This window comes from Callorhinchus milii, unplaced genomic scaffold, assembly GCF_018977255.1.
Source record: "Callorhinchus milii isolate IMCB2004 unplaced genomic scaffold, IMCB_Cmil_1.0 Scaffold8, whole genome shotgun sequence".
Taxonomy (NCBI): domain Eukaryota; kingdom Metazoa; phylum Chordata; class Chondrichthyes; order Chimaeriformes; family Callorhinchidae; genus Callorhinchus; species Callorhinchus milii.
The window spans coordinates 1,255,404-1,275,930 of NW_024704749.1; the positions used below are offsets into that span (position 1 = coordinate 1,255,404).

A 20,527-nucleotide genomic window follows, 5' to 3' on the forward strand; every position below is an offset into this window, starting at 1 on the left:
GTAAAGTTCTTAAGTGTTAATAACGGCAAGGATTAATGTCTTCAACATCAGATCAGTAATCAGAATTATTCAACTTACCCCAAATAAGTCTCATACAATGGATTCTAATGTAGAGTAAGATATATTAACAGCAGTTCTCAATTTTATTTCTTTTATACCACTTTCACCATCCAATTGCCTGAACTCGTTCAGTCACACAACGTACCACTGAATGCAAAGCAACAGCTATTTGGTTTCTCAAACTGAATGTTTATTAAGACAGAGGCTAGCATTCACTTACCTTGTGTGTTTTGCTATAAGTATACAGATATGCCAGCCTGTAGAGACTCTTATAGTGCTGAGGGAATCGGCTGAGACAAAGATGCAGGGCTCTGATACACTGCTCAGTCAGAACTCTGCGCTGCTCCCTCTTGTCTGCTGGCAGACTCTGAGGGAAGTCCTCCAGTCTGTAAGCTTCTTTCACCTCTCCAGATTGCTCGGTTGTCTTCTTCTTTGCGTCCCACTGAGATGAGGTGGAGGCTTTGGGAGGAGTGGTAAGAGCAGCGGTTTGGGATTCCATGGATAATCTTTGTCCTGCCTGCTCGGCCATTCTCAAAGTATCTACTACTTCTGGGATCTCCATGCTTCCTCCTTTACAAACCCCAGAAGCATCACGTCCCACTGAATCCTCTTCCTCCAGTTTTCTATGGATTTCACTGGGTACCACAGTTGCCTCCATAGACAACCTGTATTCCGCACGTTCTGCCAGTCTCAAAGCCAAAGCATCTATGGTTTCTGGGATCTCCATATTGCCTCCACCACAAACATCAGAAGAAATTCGCCCTGTTAAATCGTCTTCCTCCAGTTTTCTATGGCTTTCCTGGGACAACACAGCTGGCTCCATTGGTAGCCGGTGACCTGTATGTTCCGCCAGTCTCAAAGCCAAAGCATCTATGGCTTCTGTAATCTCTGCACTGCCTCCTCTACAATGGTCTGAAGAGACACGTCCCACTGAATCCTCTTCCTCCAATTTCACATGCATATCCCTGGGCAGCACGGTTGCATCCATAGTGGAGGATGAAGATGGGCTTCCTTTCCCAGAGTGGTTCTTTTTGCTGCTGTCCTGGGAGCTTGCTGCATCTGTAAAGACGTCTTGTGTTGAGTTAGAATCGGACAGCACCAAGATCACACTGTCTTGACTCCTCTCTAGACAGAAAAATGAAACAAATCCAATTCTATTAGAGACTGCAAATAGGTTTGCTACACATTCAGTATTCTATTCAGTATTTAGTGATTGTATCCTTCCAAAATACAAAGCAAAAGAACTTAAACTTTCTTAAGCATTTTTATTCATTTTATTCAAAAAATCAGTTTTTGAATCCTGGTGACTCGAAGTCCGAGACCAAGAAGGTCCCCTTTCCCTGTGCTGGTTCTAGTCAGGGCAATGTGGGGTTTAGTCAGGGCTGTGTGAGGGGTATGATGCTTACTATCAATACTAAGGCTCATAATGAAAAAATAAATAATCCTTGCTTTTGATACAGCGCCTTATCACATCTTCGAGACATCTCAAAGCGCTTCACAGGATATATTGTAAAGTGAATTGACGGTATATTTTATGGCTTTGGGAGAGGAAATCTCATCAGAGTTGCCATCACTATCCAACAGGAATAACAACAAGTTGCACTTTTACAGTGCCTTTCACATGGGATAAGGTCTTGGAGCATTTCACACAGATAGGACTGGATGATGAACAATGGAGAGTGGAAGGTGGAGGTGACCATAGGTGAGTGCGGTCGAAGAGTTAGGTTTAAAACTGAATTTAAATAATAATAATAATTACAGACGGAGAAGGAGATGGAGGGAGTTCCAGAGATTAGGGGTATAGTATCTGAAGTTTCCCATTAAAATTAATATATTAATGTATGGTATAAGTAATTTAAGCTTCATTTAATAATAATCCCCGGATTTGATATAGCACCTTATCATGTCTTTGAGACATCTCAAAGCGCTTCACAGAATAAACTGTAAAGTGAATTGACTGTATATTTTAAGGGCGAAACACGACAGCCAACTGCGCACAGCAGCGTCCCACAAAGTCGTAGATTGTGTGACCAATTTTTTAAAATTATTAAAAGCGATCCGCCAGTCGACTAACAACTGGGTTTCTACTTACTGCTGTTAAACAGAGGTGTGTAGAATAAGGAAACTTGCCCAACGTTTCGCCCTGCTGGGAATCGAACCCAGGTCTCTCTCTTGCAAGGCAAGTGCTCTAACCACTGAGCTACAGGACTCCAGTTGACCACTCAGAGTTGATAAGTAAACTAAACTTAAGAACGCAAATGTTGTTCAGTCTACTAAACTTCACCCAAGTATTTTCGAGCTTGTGCTTTGTCCGGCTAAATTGAAAATACAAAATGCCATTCTCACCATTCTGTAAACAAACAACTGAGACAAAAAAAATAGGCTTTTCATATGAGAACAGATCAGTTGGGATGAAGAAGGTCCCCCAGACCTTCTCTCAAGACTAAAGAGCCCTAGCTTGTCTCATCACTGCTCAAAGTTCCTTCCTGTAACATCGGGGATCATCCTTACTGCTCTCTTCTGCACCGCCTCGATAGCCTGAGTAGGCCCATTGTATTACAGCGACAACTGTATGCAGTATTCTAGGTGCGGTCAAAGTACTATAAAGTTTGAGACAACATTCAGGGATTTGAACTCAACTGATTGGGTAATGTAGCCCAGCATCTAGTTTGCCTTGCTCTGTCATGCCAGACACAATTTTGATATAGTGAGTAAGTGAACAGCCCTATCTCTCTTTTAGCTTCCCAGCAATGTTTTCAAAATAATAATAATTCTTACATTAGATGCAGTACCGTTTCATGTCATAACATAACATAACATGTAGGAGCAGGAGTAGGCCATTCGGCCCTTCGAGCCTGCCCCGCCATTCAATCATGGCTGATCTTCTAATCTAACTCCAGCTAATAACCTGACGCTGCCTTATCCCCATATCCCTTAATCCCTTTTGCAATAAGATATCTATCTCAGTCTTGAATATGTTCAAGGACTGAGCGTCAACAGCCCTTTGGGGTAGTGAGTTCCACACATTCACCATCCTTTGAGTGAAGAAGTTCTTCCTCAACTCAGTGCGAAAGGGCTGCCTCTGATTTTAAGGTTGTGACCCCGGGTTTTAGTTTCTCCAACCGGGGAAACAATCTCCCACTATCTACTCTATCATGCCCTTTGATGATCTTACAGGTTTCTATAAGATCCCCTCTAATTCTTCTGTATTCTAAAGAATATAGACCCAAATTGTTCTTCCTAATTGCTGCTGCACCTGCAGACTAACTTTCTGTGATTGGTGTACAAGGACACCCGAGTCCCTCTGGACGCTAACACATTCCAATCTCTTCCCTTCTAAAAAATAACCCGCTCTACTGTTTTTTCTACCGAGGTGGATGGCTTCGCACTTCCCTATATTATACATCATCTGCCTTCGTCTGTCAGTAAGATATCTCAAAGCGCTTCAAAGATACACTGTAAAGTGTAGTGACTGTGGATTTTATAGGTCAACACAGCAGTCAATTTGCACACAGCAGTGTCCCACAACAGCCGTGACGTGAACAACCAATGATTATCTGAGGGAATTGTTGACCAGGACAACACAGGAAGCCATTTCTCTTTTCAATTGGTGCCATGGAATCTTTAACGTCCACCACCAGACAGGTACTCGGTTTAACATCTTACCCAAAGGACGGTGTCACTAACAATGTAGTATCCTCTCAGCATTATGGCTGTCAGCCTAGAATATAGGAGTTCTGAGTCCCAATGTGGAGCTTGAACCCACAATCTTCTGACTCAAGAGTGCTACCAAATGAGTCAGGCCGACATACTCTAATAATACAAGCAAGCACGCACACATCGGAGCTGGAGAACCAGTTCATCTTCTACGGCAATTTTCGTTTTTTGAAAAAAACTATTGGAATAATTGGGTAATCTGGTCAGCTGAGATGCTATGACTTGTGAAAGCTATAATTATAATGAACTTTATCACCATTACAGTACACAACTCATTAACAGCAAGGGATGGGACAAGTTCAATGAAAGATTGTCTGCAAGAAAAGTTATTTAAAAATTGGATTTAGTGCATTTTTATGCCCGATGAACAGTCTGTGAATATGACTAAAATTATTACAAGGTTTGTAGGTATAGAAATCACTTAAAGAAATAAACATCCTTGTAAGTAATGGAACTCTATATTATCTAAAGTTTCTTTAAAGGATTTTTGTCAAGGAACATGAAAAATAAACATTAGACTGTATGTATAATGAGCTTCAGACAGTGGAAACAGCACTTTACTTAAGAGTAAAGCCACAATGAGACAATTGACAGTACAGGTGGTAGATCCAATTCTGTTACTAACCTTGCTTGAAACGAAACCACTTAAATCATAGAATCATGGAATATTACAGCACAGAAGGAGGCCATTCGGCCCATCGTGCTTGTGCCGACTCTTTGGAAGAGCCACCGAATCAGCCCCACTCCCACCCTTTCAGGCAGTTCGTTCCAAACCGTAACAACTCTCTGTGTAAACAATATCTCCTCATCTCCCCTCTGATTCTTTTGTCAATTATCTTAAATCTATTTGCCCTGGTTATTGACAGTTTCTCCCTGGCTACTCAATCAAAACCACACATAGTTGTGAACCCCTCTATTAAATCTCCCCTTAACCTCCTCTGCTCTAAGGAGAACAATCCCAGCAGCTCTAGTCTGTCAGCACAAACTTGAGTCCGTGGGAGAAATATGACATTACCTTTCAAAGTACTTTGAAAATAAAATTCTAAAAGACAAATGTAATGCAATAACCATAGATATGTACGGCACAGCAGGAGACCGTTCAGCCCATTTGTGATTACTCCCTTCCCCATACCCTCGAATATTCTTCCTTTGCATGCACTCGTCCAATTTTTTTTGCAAGCCCCAAACAACACCTGCCCCTGGTAAATCATTCCTCGCCCTGACAACCTGTGGGAAAGTAAGTTCTTCCAAACCTCTCCTTCAACTACCCAAGCAGGACAGCCTCATTTTTACCAACATTAAGTTGGAGAAAGTTATGGCTGAAAAAGAAAAAGGAAAGCAAGTAGCAAGATAAACTAAACTGGAAGAGGATAGTTTTGTATAGCTTGGAATTTGCAGAGAATTTGTAAGGGAGGCTGAGGAGCAGGATGTTAGAAACATCAAGTCCGGGCGTTATTACTGACATGGATGAGGGTTTCAGCTGCAATGGGATGGGAGATAATGCCGAGCGTGGAAGCAGGTGGCTGAAAGGTTGGTGGAAACAGATTCAATAACAACTTTCAAAAGGGAATTGGACAGGTATTTGAAAAGGAAGCATTTGCAAGGACATGGGGAAAGAGGGGAGTGGGGCTGATTGGGCAGCTCTTCCAAAGAGCTGGCACAGGCTCAATAGGCCAAATGGCCTCCTTCTGTGCTGTAATATTCTATGATTCTATGGAAAGTCAAACAAATTGCCAAGATTCTGCACAGGCTCCATGATTTGGAGGGAGCAGCCAGGGAGGTTGATATGATCAGTGCCTGACATGAGGAGACACGATTAGAAGCCTGTTTGAGCTGGGAAACATTACGGCTTAAAAAAGGAAAATAAAGAGCTAGATAAAATATATTGATATATTCAAAGGATCACTTTCTAGAAATGGAAACTAATTTGCCATCCAGCTTTTACTGCATATCCAATATCCTGGAAGATTTGAAAGTCAATGTGCCAGCTATTCTTGTCAATTTAAAGGGAAGTAAAACTAATAAATCCCCAGGGCCAGATGCCTTATTATCCCGTGCAGCTTTTGACCATCCAGTGACGAGGCTCCTTTGGGGAGAGGCAAGTAAGTGGAGTCTCTATGGGACTCAGATGGCTTCAAGGTGATTTGTCTGGCAATGCAATATCGGAAATTAGTCAAACAACAAATTATATTCGTACAGCGCCTTTCACATCAGGATGTCCCAAGGTGCTGGACAGTCAGGGATCCACACTCGAGCTGGTGGCTGGGATCAGGAGGGGTGGAGGGTGGGGAGGGTAGGGGTAAGATGGTGATCGAAGGCACGGTCGAAGAGGAGGGTCTTGAGATGGATCTTGAAGGAGGCAAAGGAGGGGCGAGGCGGAGGGACTCTGGGATCGAGTTCCAGAGGCTGAGGGCAGAGAGGCTGAAGGCCCACATGCCAATGGTGAGGTGGATCAAGCGGTGGGTGTGAAGCTAGCTGGAGCCTGCTGGTGGAGGGAGCGGACAGGTTGGTAAGGGGTTAGGAGGTCACAGAGGTAGGGGGTTTTCATAGTCGAGCCTGGAAGTGATGAATGCGTGGACGAGGGTCTCCCGGCCTGTGGTGAGACAGTGGCGGAGTCGGACGATGTTGCAGAGGTGGGGGAAGGCGGAGCAGGTCATTGCATGGCTGTGGGAGATGAAGGACGAACAGGACGCCGAGGTTCCGTATTGGCTCTGTGAGATGTAGTGTGTATCCATGAAGGGTGATGCTATCAGTGCCTGAGGTGTGGAGACACTAATGGGAGCCAAGCAAGAGGGCCTCGGTCTTGTTGACATTCAACTGGAGGAAATTTGCTCTCAACCATGACTTGATGTCCGACTGCTGTGAGGTCAGCAGTGGTCCTGGAATCGAGGGTGGAGGCAGTGAGGTTGAGTTGGGTATCATCTGCGTACATGTGGAAGTTGACCCCATGTCTACAGATGATGTCACCAAGAATGAGCATGTAAATGTTGAAGAGGAGGGGACCAAGGACAGAGCCATGAGGGACGCCAGACGTGATGTTGCGGGGGCTGGAGAAGAAGCCGTTAGTGGAGACAGTGATGTACGCACTAGTCCAGTTCCTAAGCCAGGCAGGTTTACGGTATTCCAGGGCAGTTTTGATGACAAGACCAGCTAGCTTGGCTCATTAACAGATTTGGAGAAACAGAAGTCACTGGGGCTATGAAGACTCAGCTCCTGTTAACACCCGCAGGCCTAAGACCTAACGGTTGGTTGGTTCTAGCTGGATAAGAAGAACTGTCTCATATCCTCCACATCCTCCACAGTATTAGGATTGATGCCCTAATCAGACCACATAAATGAATAGAAGCAGCAAGCTAACTTATCTGATGATACCAAACTGGGGGAAGGAAAGAGCAGTAAAAAGGTGAGATGCAACTTCCTCGTGTACATGTTGGCAAATTGTAGTTAAACTCAAGCAATGATTACTTTTGGGTCCCTCTGGGCTTTTGTATTCCTGTACCTAGGCCTTGGATTAGGTAAGCAAAGTGTGTCCCTTCAGAGAAAAAGATCATATGTGCATAGTTTGCTTTGGACATTCGCTGTGATGGTTTCCACATGTATCAGACAACTGACTGATTAAAAAAAATACCAGAGTTCTGAATAGGAAATTTGTGAGGCGATGGCTAAGGTCATTAAAGAATCATTAAATAAAATTGATTCTAATGTGATACCTGTGTAATACAGAGGGTGACAAGCCATCAATATACTGTATTCCCATATCAATATCCAACATGTGAATGTGATTGACCAAGAAAACCCCAACGTAAAACGAAAAATAATTCTACAGTAACTTAGGGTTCCTACCTTTCACAAGGTTTCCCCTCTGACAAATTTGTCTTCTCCACCTGCTTGGGTATTCACTGCTTTATATAAGGTGATTTAATCTGAACCGTCTAGTTTCCTCCACCTCAGGGGATCGGTACTAGGACTGAAGCTATTTAAACTACATACTGGCTGATTGACCTCTGTGTAATGACCCTGAGTTTATTACAATCCCTGTTTTACAGCAAACTTGACATTGAGACACGTTTTTTCTTATTGAATCTTACTCCAATACAGCGATCATTGAAGCAGCACAGCCCCTGAATGTAAATAATAATCTTTGTATTTGATACAGCGCCTTATCACGTCTTTGAGACGTCTCAAAAGCCTTTGCAGAATACACTGTAAAGTGAATTGACCGTATATTTTGTGGACGAAATGCGGCAGCCAATTGCGCACAGCAGCGTCCCACAAACAGTCATGGATTGAGTGATTAAGGGATTATTATGATCTGCAATCAAGTCAAAATGGCCCTGGTGTTCGGCAGTCAATCATGGGGGAAACTTGGCAGCCAATCATGGGAGGATATAATTCAGTGGTTGACTGCTCACCTCATGTAACATTATTTCATTATTCATATGTTTATAGTGAACACCCAGATATAATCCTCTTTTTCCTCCCCAAGTCCCTAAGGCGTTCATTATACCGAGGTCAGCCTGTAAATGATTAGAAGTGACAACCTAACTTTGCTGGGGTGGGAGGGAAAGAGCATTGAAAAGGTTTGTGACCAACATTGTTCTCACACTGCTCCTGTAGAGAAAATAAGAACATAAGAATTTGCTGGCGAAAGAAGCCGAGGTCCATCTAGTTCCCCTTCCACCATCCTGGCAGTCGCTTGACATGTCATGTCCCAAACTATATACTGTTTCCCCAGATATTATTTTCTAACAGAAATCTGTCTAATTTGTTCTTGAAACAAACAACCTTTTCTGCTTTCACCGTCTGTCTCCCTGGGAGCCTGTTCCATAGGTTTACTATTCGCTCGCTGGAGTAGTGTTTCCGCAGATTTTGGTCTGAATTTACCCCCTTCAATGGTAGTTGTCAGAGCAGATAGGTCCATACACTTGCAACTTCCTCTCTCTGGCCACAAGATCTACTGTATGTCGGCAGCAGCTACAAGCCCTGACAACTGGACTGTTTCGACTCTCCCTGTGAAGGAGCTGTACCGACAGATGGCAGCAGCAGTAGCGAGGCTTTCAATCTTGATGATTTCACCCTCCTGGGTAGAGTTGTTAGCAGATAGTATAGTGCGAACAAAAACTGCACATCCACAGATTCCTTTGAAAAAATAAACTACTCATCTTAAACTAAGACAAGGCAGAAAAGCATTTGGGAACAGAAAAAAAATCTCAAGCTCCCGCGTGCATTAACAAATTAGTAGCAACATACAACCTGAATGTGTTCACACGGAGTTAATGAAGCAGATTATCTCAACGTAGAACCTGACTTCCTTACATCTGTATTTTATGTCATCTATTGGTACCATAAAGTCGATACAAAACCGGAAACAAGTATGAAACTCGCTCCGGATTCATCTTTTAATGGGTCTGCACTTGGTACTGATGTGAAAGGCACCATACAAATGTAATTTGTTGTTGTTGTGATTATGATGCTATTGGTACTAATGCACAAAATTATACATCTGTACTAATATTCATGTTTATCACAATACAAATTCATACTTGTTAAGAGAGACAAAAACGCCAAACATACATTTATACAGAGCCTTTCACGTCGGAAGCACATCCCAAGGCGTTGGACAATCAGAGATTTGGACCCGAGCAGGGGGTTGGGATCAGGAGGGGTGGAGGACAGGGAGGGTAGGAGGGTGACTGAAAGCTCTGTTGAAGAGGAGGGTCTTGAGACAGACCTTGAAGGAGGCCAGGGAGGGAGCGAGGCGAAGGGACTGTGGGATGGAGTTCCAAAGGGTGGAAGCAGTGAAGCTGAAGGCCCGACCGCTGTTGGTGGGGTGGGCCGGGAACTTGGTTCAGACTGGAACATGCTGAGTGGAGGGAGCGGACAGGCTGGTATGGAGTTAGCGGGTCCCAGCGGAAGGGAGGAGCAAGGCTATGGAGGGCTTTGAGGATGAGGATTTTGAACTCTTATCATCTGGGGGATGGGGAGCCAGTGGAGCCGGGCGAGGATTTGGGATGGGTATGAATGATCTGCAGTTTGTGGAGGAACGGGTTGGGAAGGCCGACAAACAGGGAGTTAGTGTGTCGAGCCTGGATGTGATGAATGTGTGGATGAGGATCTCGACGGCCCTCATCCAGGCGAGGCTGTGGCAGAGGTTGCGGAGGGTGGGTGAAGGCAGAGCAGGTCATGGCACGGATGTGGGGTTGAAAGGACAGTTGAAGGTCAAACAAGACCCCAAGGTTCCGGGCTGGCTCAGCAAGCTGGAGTGAGCTCCATGGCTGGTGATGCTGTCAGTGCCTGAGGTGAGGAGGCGCTGACGAGAACCACTCAGGAGAGCCTCAGGCTTGTTGACATTCAACTGGAGAAAGTTAGCTCTCATCCAGGACTTGATGTCTGACAAGATAATTGTTCTGTGGAAAACTGCCAGTCAGATCAGAAGCAGGTTTGTCTGTTTCACAGTCCGGTGCCTGAACACAACTCCATTGCACTGGTTAGATTCTGTCAACTCAGAAATGGCTACACCCTGTCACTGATCATGTTTCTATCCTATTCAAACAAACACGCTTTTCAGAGTAGCACTTTGAGAAACTCTAGCTCACACACAAAATGATCTGGTCCAATCTGTTCAACTTGTTTCATTAATCTTGCAAAGAAATTCCTTCCATCTGCCAAGAAAACTAGTCCCAAGTCAACAACCCATTTTCTACACAGACGTATAGATTTTGAAACTCTGTCTCTCTCATCTATAGCTCAACTCAGCAGCTGCACCATCTAACAAGCAGACATTTAATTTTTACAGGACTCTCACCATCAACTCTTCTAAAGAGCCGACACAGGCACAAATGGCTCCTTCTGTGCTGTATTTTCTATGATTCTATGAACTCCTAAGTAAAAACTAAGGGTAGTAGCAGACTGCAAGAGGACACAAACTGACTGGAAAATGGGTAGACACAGGGCAGATGAAATTTAAAGCAGAGTAATGCAAAGTGATGCAATTTGGAAGGAAGAATGAGGAGAGGCAACAGCTGATGGTACAATCTTAAAGGGGGTGAAGGAACAGAGAGACCTGGGGGTTCATATAGGACAGGTATATAAAGCTGATTAAAAAAAAGCATACAGGACAGCAGGCTTTATAAATATGAGCATAGAATACAAAAGTCAGGAAGCTGTGATAAATCTCATCTCAGGCACTGGTTAGGCCTCAGCGAGAGACTGTGTTCAGTTCTGGGCCCCACACTTAGGGAAGGATGTCAAGGCATTGGAGAGGATGCAAAGGAGATTGATCAGGATGGTACCAGGAATGAGGGACTTCAGTTATGAGGAGAGACGAGAGAAGCGAGGATTATTCTCCTTAGAGGAGAGAAGGTTAAGGGGAGATTTAATAGAGGTGTTCAAAATTATGCAGGGGTTCAATAGGGTAAACAAGGAGAAACTGTTTCCACTGGCGGGTGGGTCAGTAACCAGAGGACACAGATTTAAAATAGTTGTTAAAGAACTAGTGAGGAGATGAGAAATGTTTTCACAGCGAGTTTTTCGGATCTGGAATCCATTGCCTGAAAGGCTGGTGGAAACTGATTCGATAACAACTTTTAAGAGAGAAGTAGATAGATATTTGGGGAGGGCAAATTTGCAGGGCTCCGGGAATAGAGCAGGGGAGTGGGATTACTTTGGATAGCTCTTTCAAAAAGCCGACACGGACACAATGGGCCGAATGGCCTCCTTCGGTGCTGTATAATTCTATGATTCTAACTGTAGTTTCCCACCCAGTCGAATGCAATCAACACTGAACATTTTTACATCTAGAACGTTGAACAAATTACTTCATCTTTGAAGAGATCTCTGTAAGTTTCCAAATGAAAGCACCATAACACTTTCCATTTAAATCTTTTTGTGAGAAATCTTAGTACAGTACCTTGTGCAGTACAGTGGCTATTATATGGTGTGGTTTAATATTTGTGTTTGGTTATAGTTCATGTCAATAAAACTTGACACTTCTGCTTGTTGTGGTGTTAAATCCATATTATGAGACCTGGTGAGTAGAGTACACACAAGTCTGGTTAACATAAAGGCTTGTTGGATCACAGACTGTCTGTGAGATCCGAATCTTCAGGGTGACTTAAAGGTCGTGATAACTACTCTATTATCTAAAAAAAATCATAATTTCTTTAAGACTTATTAGACATTGTAATGGTATCATGACTTTTTTGGTCACCCTGTAGATGTACAACAACACAACAACTTACATTGATAACATTGCTCCAGGGCTGAGCACAGTCCATGTACAGATCACCTGAGAGAACAGTAGAAGACTCTGAAAATGCTTAAAATTAACCAAGAAGAGTCCTCGGAAGAATACGTTAGCTCAGATCCACTGTTTTGCCAGAGTCCAGCACTCTCTTAATACGTTTTCCCATAAGGGCCTCAGTACAGTACTTTCAGTTCAAACAAAAATAGTTCACAAAACAAATGAACGAGGCTGTCGAAAACATCCATTAGTCTTGAAAGTTTTAAACTCTGCTATTTTTAACCTTTTGCTGTGCTGATCCCAGGATTCCTGGTTATTTAACAGGGCACAGGTTTCCCATTTTAGGTAAATCTTAATTAAAAAAAAGGGAATATTAGGGGATATTCATTTTCTGCAGACAATCTCCATTTGAGCTCAGCATGCATAATGTGGCTTATATTTAAAGCAAGTTTTGTCAGGTGCAAGCAGGCAAAGATTGATAGGCATATTATTCTGAGAAGGTTATAGGCAAACTGGGCAATATGGCTGCTGTGGAATTCCTAGGCACACATTGTAAGCATCGATTTGACAACAGGACACAAAGATCAGGTACAGGATGAACCCCAAAACAGCATCACAACTCTTTACCCTGCAGAGAGGCAAATTTGAAAACGAAATCTCATTCAGACTAAAATTTACAATTTACAAGCTTTCATCAAAACATTAAGAGGCAGTCACATTGAGTGAAAATGAAGCAATCTTTAAGATAAAATTGCCATGTTTAATCAACTGTCCAAAAGAAACTAGCTTTGTTGTAATTTCACAGGACGCAACAAAAATGGGAAAAATCTTTTGTATTCCTGTTCCTCCAGCATTGATACGATACTAGGCAATTGGGAAATCACAACTTTTTTTTAGAACTTAAGAATTTGCTAGTTAAGAAGACTGAGGCTCATCTTGTTCGCCTTCCACCATCCTGGCAGGCGCTTGACACATCATGTCCTAAACTATATACTATTTCCCCAGATATTATTTTCTAGCAGAAATCCGAGTTGTTGGGATCTGGAATGCATTGCCTGAAAGGCCGGTGGAAGCCGATTCGATAACAACTTTTAAGAGAGAAGTAGATAATTATTTGGGGAGAACAAGTTTGCAGGGCAATGGGGAGGGAGCGGTGGAGTGGGGTTGATCAGGGCTATGGGGAGAGAGCGGGGGAGTGGGGTTGATCAGGGCTATGGGGAGAGAGCTGGGGAGTGGGGTTGATCAGGGCTATGGGGAGAGAGCGGGGGAGTGGGGTTCATCAGGGCTATGGAGAGAGAGCGGGGGAGTGGGGTTGATCAGGGTTATGGGGAGAGAGCGGGGAGTGGGGTTGATCAGGGCTATGGGGAGAGAGCGGGGGAGTGGGGTTGATCAGGGCTATGGGGAGAGAGCGGGGGAGTGGGATTGATCAGGGCTATGGGGAGAGAGCGGGGCAGTGGGATTGATTTGGAAGGTCTTTTCAAAGAGCCGACACAGACACGATGGGCCGAATGGCCTCCTTCTGTGCTGAAAATCTATCTCATTTGTTCTTGAACGTACAACATCTTTTGCTTCCGCCGCCTCCCTAGGGAGCCTGTTCCATAAGTTTACTTCTTGCTCACTGAAGTCGTATTTCCACAGATTTGTTCTGAATTTATCCCCTTCAATCACAGGCTGTGTCCTCTGGTTCTACTGTTCAGTACAAGATAAAACAGCTTCTCATGGTCTACATTATCTATTCTCTTCAGAATCTTCAAGACCGTAATCATATCACTCCTCAACCTTTTCTTCTCCAGTGTGAACATTCCCAGTTTACCTTATCGTTCCTCGTTGTTCAGTCCCTCCATCACTGCAATATCCTCTTTATATTAGGGTGACCAGAATTGAACACAATATTCCAAGTGTGGTCGCACCAGTGATTTATACAGTGGCAGGATTATCCCACTATTTCGGCTCAATATTGTCCTTTTAATACAACCCAGCAGCTGGGTTTCCTTACTCACTGCTGCCGAGCACTGTTGCGAAAGCTTAAATTTATTGCCACTCAGGACCCCCGGGTCCTTTTCATTTTCCGTACAAATTATCATCTTCCCATTTAAATAATAGTCCCTTCCTAGATTTTTTGCCTCCACTTTGCATTTCTCTACATTTTTGAATTTCATCTTCCTTTGACCTGCCCAATTCCCAAGTACGTTCAAGTCCTCCTGTAACCTGTCCTGTTCAACTTTGCAGTTTACCACCTTCATTAGCTTTGTCTGCCACTGTGCTTGTGACTCCTAACTACAGGTCATTTGTGAAGATGTTAAATAAAAGATCTCCCAAAACAGACTCCTGTGGAACTCCATTCTCCCAGCCTGATGACATTCCCTGTACCACCACCTTTTGGTTTTATCAGTCAGCCTATCTGAAAAAAATACTTCCATTGATTCCTGCTTTCTTTATTTTCAGTACCAGCCTCTCAAGAGGAACTGTATCAAAGGCCTTACTGAAATCCAAATAAATAACATCCACTACCTTAACCTTATCACCATCAACAACAACAAAATTACATGTGTATAGCGCCTTTCGTGTCGCGAGGACGTCCTAAGGCGCTGGACAATCAGTGTTTCGGACCCGAGCTGGGGGTCGGGATCGGGGAGGGTGGAGAACAGGGGGGAAGCAGGGAGATTGAAAGCCCAGTCGAAGAGGAGGGTCTTGAGATGGGTCTTGAAGGAGGCAAGGGAGGGGGCGAGGCGGAGGGACTGCAGGATGGAGTTCCAGAGGGTGGGGGCAAAATGGTAGAAGACCCGCCCGCCAATGTTAGGTAGGGCGAGCGAGATGGGGGACATGAAACAGGCTGGAGTCCGCCAAGCAGAGAATAGGGGGCAGGATGGTAGGGGATTAGGAGGTCGCAGAAGTGGTGGGGAGCCAAGGCCATGGGAGGTCTTTGAAGGTGAGGACCAGGATCTTGAACTGAATTCTCTGTGTGATGGGAAGCCAGTGGAATCAAACTCCTTTGTCACACAGTCAAAGAAAACCAGTAAATTAGTTTGGCAGGATCTCCCCTTCATGAACTCATATTAGCTATCCTTTCCTAGGTCACTTTTCCTACCTTCTTTAAAGATAGGAGTGACATCTGCCTTTCTCTAGTCCCCAGCCACCTCTCCAATATCCAGTGATTTCTGAAAGATTTGTGCCAGAGTTCCTGCAATTTCCTCCCTTAGTTTCTTAAGGATTCTCAGATGCAATTTATCCAGCTCTTGGGATTTGCACAGTTGTCCTACATAGAGGATTTAAAGAATATAGGTAGAGCGAGGATCAGTGCAGAAATGGTCATGCTAGAGTAATTTTTAATGAAATTAAATCACTGTGAGTTTCCACTTTTAGTTTACAAAAGAAAATCAAAAGGTGCTGCATAAATAACGGCATTTGCAACCACAGGTCCATCAGGCTGATGCCACCAGGTACCAGGTGCTCAGTAGCATCATGGCACAGTGCAAACCTCACTGTGGGGCCAAAGACTGGCAGCTGCCATCTCGAGCACAGATCGGTCCTGCTCCACTTCAGGCTTACTCTTGGCTGCTAACCTGATGACCCCTTGCATGTTCTGCTGGCACATCTTTCAGTGTTGCTATGAACTACACTAAAACAACTATTTTCAGAGATGTAAACCTAAGCAAACTGATGTTCTTGACGACTATCCTGTTCAGGACATCCGTAGTGACTGTGGCAGTCAATTCAATACCAGTCATTGCTGACCACGATTGCCTGCTCTGGGTCAGATCTGACAGTTACTGAATCAACTTGATAAGACTGTGTGAGATTAAGCTTTATCCTATGTCAGGGCCTTGGTATGTCCTCCCGAGGTGAAAGGTGTAATTGTAATTTTGTATTGTATGTGTCCAGTAAGACACCAGTTTCTGACCAATTCAAGACACGGCTTCCCTTTTCCTTAGAAATAGGAGTTAACATGGAATGTGCTGCTGATGAGGAGAGAAGGTGGTGGGACAGCAATCTTGTTCAATTGTCTCCCTGAGGTGGGAGCTGAAGTATTTACAGGCTTGTCAGACGTCTCTCTGCTACAGAGCAAGATGAGGCTGGGACTCAGGATCTGGCATCACTTAGAAATAAGTTGTGCTATGGCAGTCGAAACAAAAGAATCCATCCATAGTAAAGATTCACAGCACTATACAAATGATACAGACACAGGAGTGGGCCCTTCAGCTTGACGAAGCTGGTTTGCCATTTTGCTAGTACCTGGAGCTCTGTACAATAAACCAATTTCTCCACCTTTTCTTCCTTAAGATATATTCCTACAGCTCAAGCATCTACCTTGCAACGTTCAAAGACCATAAAATAAATTGCATTCACTATTTTTTTTATTGATCAGCAGGTGTCTGATAAATGCAGAAACCAAACGCCAACCCAGGAACTATCTCAGATTGAGAGTTCCCCATTGCCAAGCAACCCAATCACAGAAACTTCTCTGTCTAAAATGCCTGGTGCACTCTCTCACCAAAAGCCCATACCCCACTTATCTAATTCCAGAAGACTAAATGCAAATTAATAATAATAATAATCCTTGCATTTGATATAGCGCTTTTCACGTCGGGAGGACATCCCAAAGCGCTTCACAAATTGGCAAGAACCAAGGCTTAGGTGCCCCAGGGCACATTGGTATACTGCTGGAGTTTAACAGCCAAAACTGCATAGCTTGTTATTGCAAGCTCCCTGCTCCTTAGCCAGCTTGGAACACTCATTAGGGCTTTGGTCTGCAGGAATAACAGGGGCTGAATGGGAAAAAGGCCTGCCATTGAGCCAGGCTTGCCGGACGTCCTCCCGACGTGAAAGGCGCTATACAAATGTAATTTGTTGTTGTTGTCATCAGCATTGCCTTGGGGCTCATGAACTGGATTGCAACAGAGCGTTGATTTCATCGACAATCCATTGTCAAGCACGTCACCTTAGAATCAGCTCAATGCCAAGGAGACGCCAGGAACAAGGAAAAAGGACCCCACTACCCCACCCCCCCAACCCATCCATTTACGGCTTCTAGGGCATTATTTCACACTCACAATTGATTGTGTTGAGAAATGTTCCTGGTTGCACTGGATGAGTACATTCCCTCACAGTTGCAATATAATTAGACTCTGGCATTTTGCTTTATGTAGCTGGCGGCATCAATTAATCAGAACCAGAACAAGAATATGTCTGAAATAAAATATTTAGCGATGCATTCCCGAGTCCCAGGAGCAGAGTAGACCTGAGTCTACGAAGAGTGTCCGAGTCCGAAGCAGCAGAACCAGCTCAAATCAACACCAGATGATTTCCTGGCTCCTCTCTGCCATAGTTACTTTGGGAGATCGAGGCTCTTTGGGGAGAGAATGGCTGACACTCTTTGGGGAAGAGGAGACTTGACAATGGGAGTGTGGGGGGAGCAAAGAAAAAGAAGGGGAGGTAGGGAAGAGAGAGAGATGTTTTTAGTTACAATATATTTATGGTGCACGCAGCTTCTGTTTCTCACGCTTCACAAACGTTCCATTTTAAGGTCTCAAGTGCACCGCTGACATCACCTTCCTGACAGGCACTATGGCCGGCATCACTTCCTGCGTGTTGCAAGTGCCGCTGACATCACTTCATAAAGGCATAGCAACAACAACAACAAAATTACATTTGTATAGCGCCTTTCACGTCGGGAGGATTTCCCAAGGCGCTGGACAGACAGAGTTACGGACCCGAGCTGGGGGGAGGGGTGGGAGGGAAGCACCATTAGCATTGCACATTTGTTTGGCGTTGCATTCAGGAAGAGTGTATCAGCAATGACCTGGAAATTGGCTTTTTTTAAATGCTTCACTTATATCATGGTTACTGAGATCAGACCCAGCCGAGGGCTGTAAGTGGAGGAGAGTGAATTACTAAAGTAGATTCTATTATAGTTTGGCTGCTCCAAGCTCTATGCGGCAGAGCTCATGGATCAGGTATGGATTGTAATTCAATATCAACCATTTGCAATTATATAGCATTCTCACACTGGGAAAACATCTCAAAATGCAGAGGTAGGATGATGAGGCAGAGGGGTCCTGTGGAGCGTAATAACTGCAATTTTGCAAAGGCGGGATACAGTGCTGGAGAAAAAACAGAGGTCGATGACACTGACCAAAAAAGTTTTGCCCACAAAGTATGCAGTCAATTCACTTTATAGTATATTCTGTGAAGCGCTTTGAGACATCTCGAAGACCTGATAAAGCACTGTATCAAATGTAAGCATTATTTTTTTATTTTCAAGAGTGATGGGGGGGCGGGGAAGGTCAGCAAGAAGCTAGGGCTAGCTGGACTGGAGTGGTGTGAGAATAGGATCAAGGGAGCAGGTTGTGAGAATCAGCAATATGGTGATATCACTAATAAGGTGGTCTGGGAGATGTGGGGGAATGGGGTCAAGGCAGAAGATTTCATGTGGGGAAAATAAGAGGGATGAGGGGAAGACAGAATCAAAGGTGTGAAGGGTAGAGGCGCTTGAGGACAGGAGTGGAGGGTGGTACAGGAAGCCAAGCAACTGATTATGTTGATTATTGGTTATTAAGAAATCCATGACGTCCTTGTAAGAATGGCACCAGAATCCTTCCTGGAAAAATAACCAGGGCTGCTGTGGATGGGTTAAACTAAGGTGGCAGAGTAGGGAGGGGGAGTGAGCCTGATTTGATACGGGGGTGGGGGAGGGAGTGAGAAAATAGGGCCTTGCAGAAATCAAAATAACCTTAATGTAATAATTGGCAGAGGAGAGGTGAGCAGAATTGGGAATACTCGGGGAGGAGATACTAGTGGAAAATAACAAGGAAACAGTGAAAGGTGGGAGTCTGTTGCACTGCCTGTACTGTTACACACAGAGCATTGGGAACTAACTGGAAGGTGGGAGTCAAAAGTGAGGGATTGTCTACTGACAACAACACATCACCAGCCGGGTATAACTGACCTGTCACCACAAACTAAGTCAACTCACATTCATTCCCCATTGGTGGGTGAACAATCCAACACTTGGTGAATTCTGCTTCACAGGAGGAACATTAACAGAAACATGGTTATAACTGCACATGATTGGCAATTAAATACTGCAAGATACAATATATTTAGAAAGGATAGAGGGAAAAGGGGGAGGTGAGGTAGGAGTATTGGTCAGAGACTCTAAAAGAAGGAAGAGATATAAATAATTTAGGGTAGAGATAAAATCCACCTGGTGAGAGATAAAGGATGAAAAAGGAGTAACCACACTCCTATGACAGCCAATCAACAGTGGAAAAATAGAAGAAAATGAAGTTAGATAAGGGAGCTGAGCACAAACTGAGCACAAATATCATTCGTCCCCAGAGAGATTGGCAGAGAGGGAGAAGTAGGTAAGGAGAGGGTGGAGAGTGCGATGTGGGCAGGACTGTTTTCTGTCCCAATACGTAAAACCTCCCAAAAGAAGAGATCAACCGGGTTATGGGCAATGAGTCAGAGCAGGTCAGGAATTTGAACATGGGGGAGCACCTCGGGAGCACTGCCAACAATATAAGGTTCAAAACAATTGTAGAAAAGGAGACAGACAATACGAGGACCAGGAATTGGAAAAAAGCTAATTAGAATTGTATGAGGAATGAACTAGCCACGGTAGACTGCAGGGGAAAACTCGCAAACAAATACGTTGAGGAACAATGGAAGATTTTTAAGCACAAACAAATTGAGGTGCAGGAAAAATATATTTAATTAAGAAGGGAAAATTAATTAGTAATGGGACGCCATGGATGACAAACTGCAGCTAAGGTAAAAAAGATTTGAAAATTAAAGATTAGATAACGGTGAGGAATACAGGAGGGAATATAGCTATTTAGAGGAGATTAGGAAGGCAAAGAGGAACCATGAGGAGAATATAGCCAAAAATATAAAATGAAACAGCAAGGTGTTCTATAGGCATGTTGGCAATGTAAGAAAAGTCAAAGAAGGGCTAAGACCATTAAGGGGACAAGGGGAGAAGCTCACAGCAAATAATGAAATGGCATAAATACTAAATGAATATTTTCACAAAGGAAACTGATAAGCAAAAGCTAGTAAGAGCAGGGTGAAAATCACAACAGTTAAGATAATAATCCTTGCATTTGATATAGCGTCTTATCACGTCTTCGAAACATCTCAAAGCACTTCACAGAATATACTGTAAAGTGAATTGACTGTATATTTTGTGAGCAAAACACAGTAGCCAATTGCGCACAGCAGTGTCCCACAAATAGTCGTGGATTGAGTGACTAATTTATTAATTTTTTTAAGGAATTATTACCCCCAGAAAAGTGATCTGCCAATCGACTAACACCCAGGTTCCTACTTACTGCTGGTAAACAGAGGTGTGTGGAGTAAGGAAACTTGCCCAACGATTCGCCCTGACCGGGAATCAAACCCAGGTCCTCTTGCTTGTGAGGCGAGTGCTCTAACCACTGAACTACAGGATTAGCAGCCAATGAGAACCCGGGTAAAGAGGTTGTTGGTTGATTTAAGATTGTGACT

At 43.9% G+C, this 20,527-nt stretch overlaps 1 protein-coding gene across 1 annotated transcript in view; it reads right to left on the reverse strand.

The window, feature by feature from the left end:
- cabin1 (calcineurin binding protein 1) overlaps positions 1-20,527 on the reverse strand; it is a 140,909-nt gene that overhangs the window by 75,464 nt on the left and 44,918 nt on the right. Inside the window, exon 27 of the mRNA XM_042337209.1 lies at positions 281-1,185. Within this exon, the coding sequence (XP_042193143.1) occupies positions 281-1,185 (905 nt within the window). The remainder of the gene's footprint in view (positions 1-280; positions 1,186-20,527) is intronic.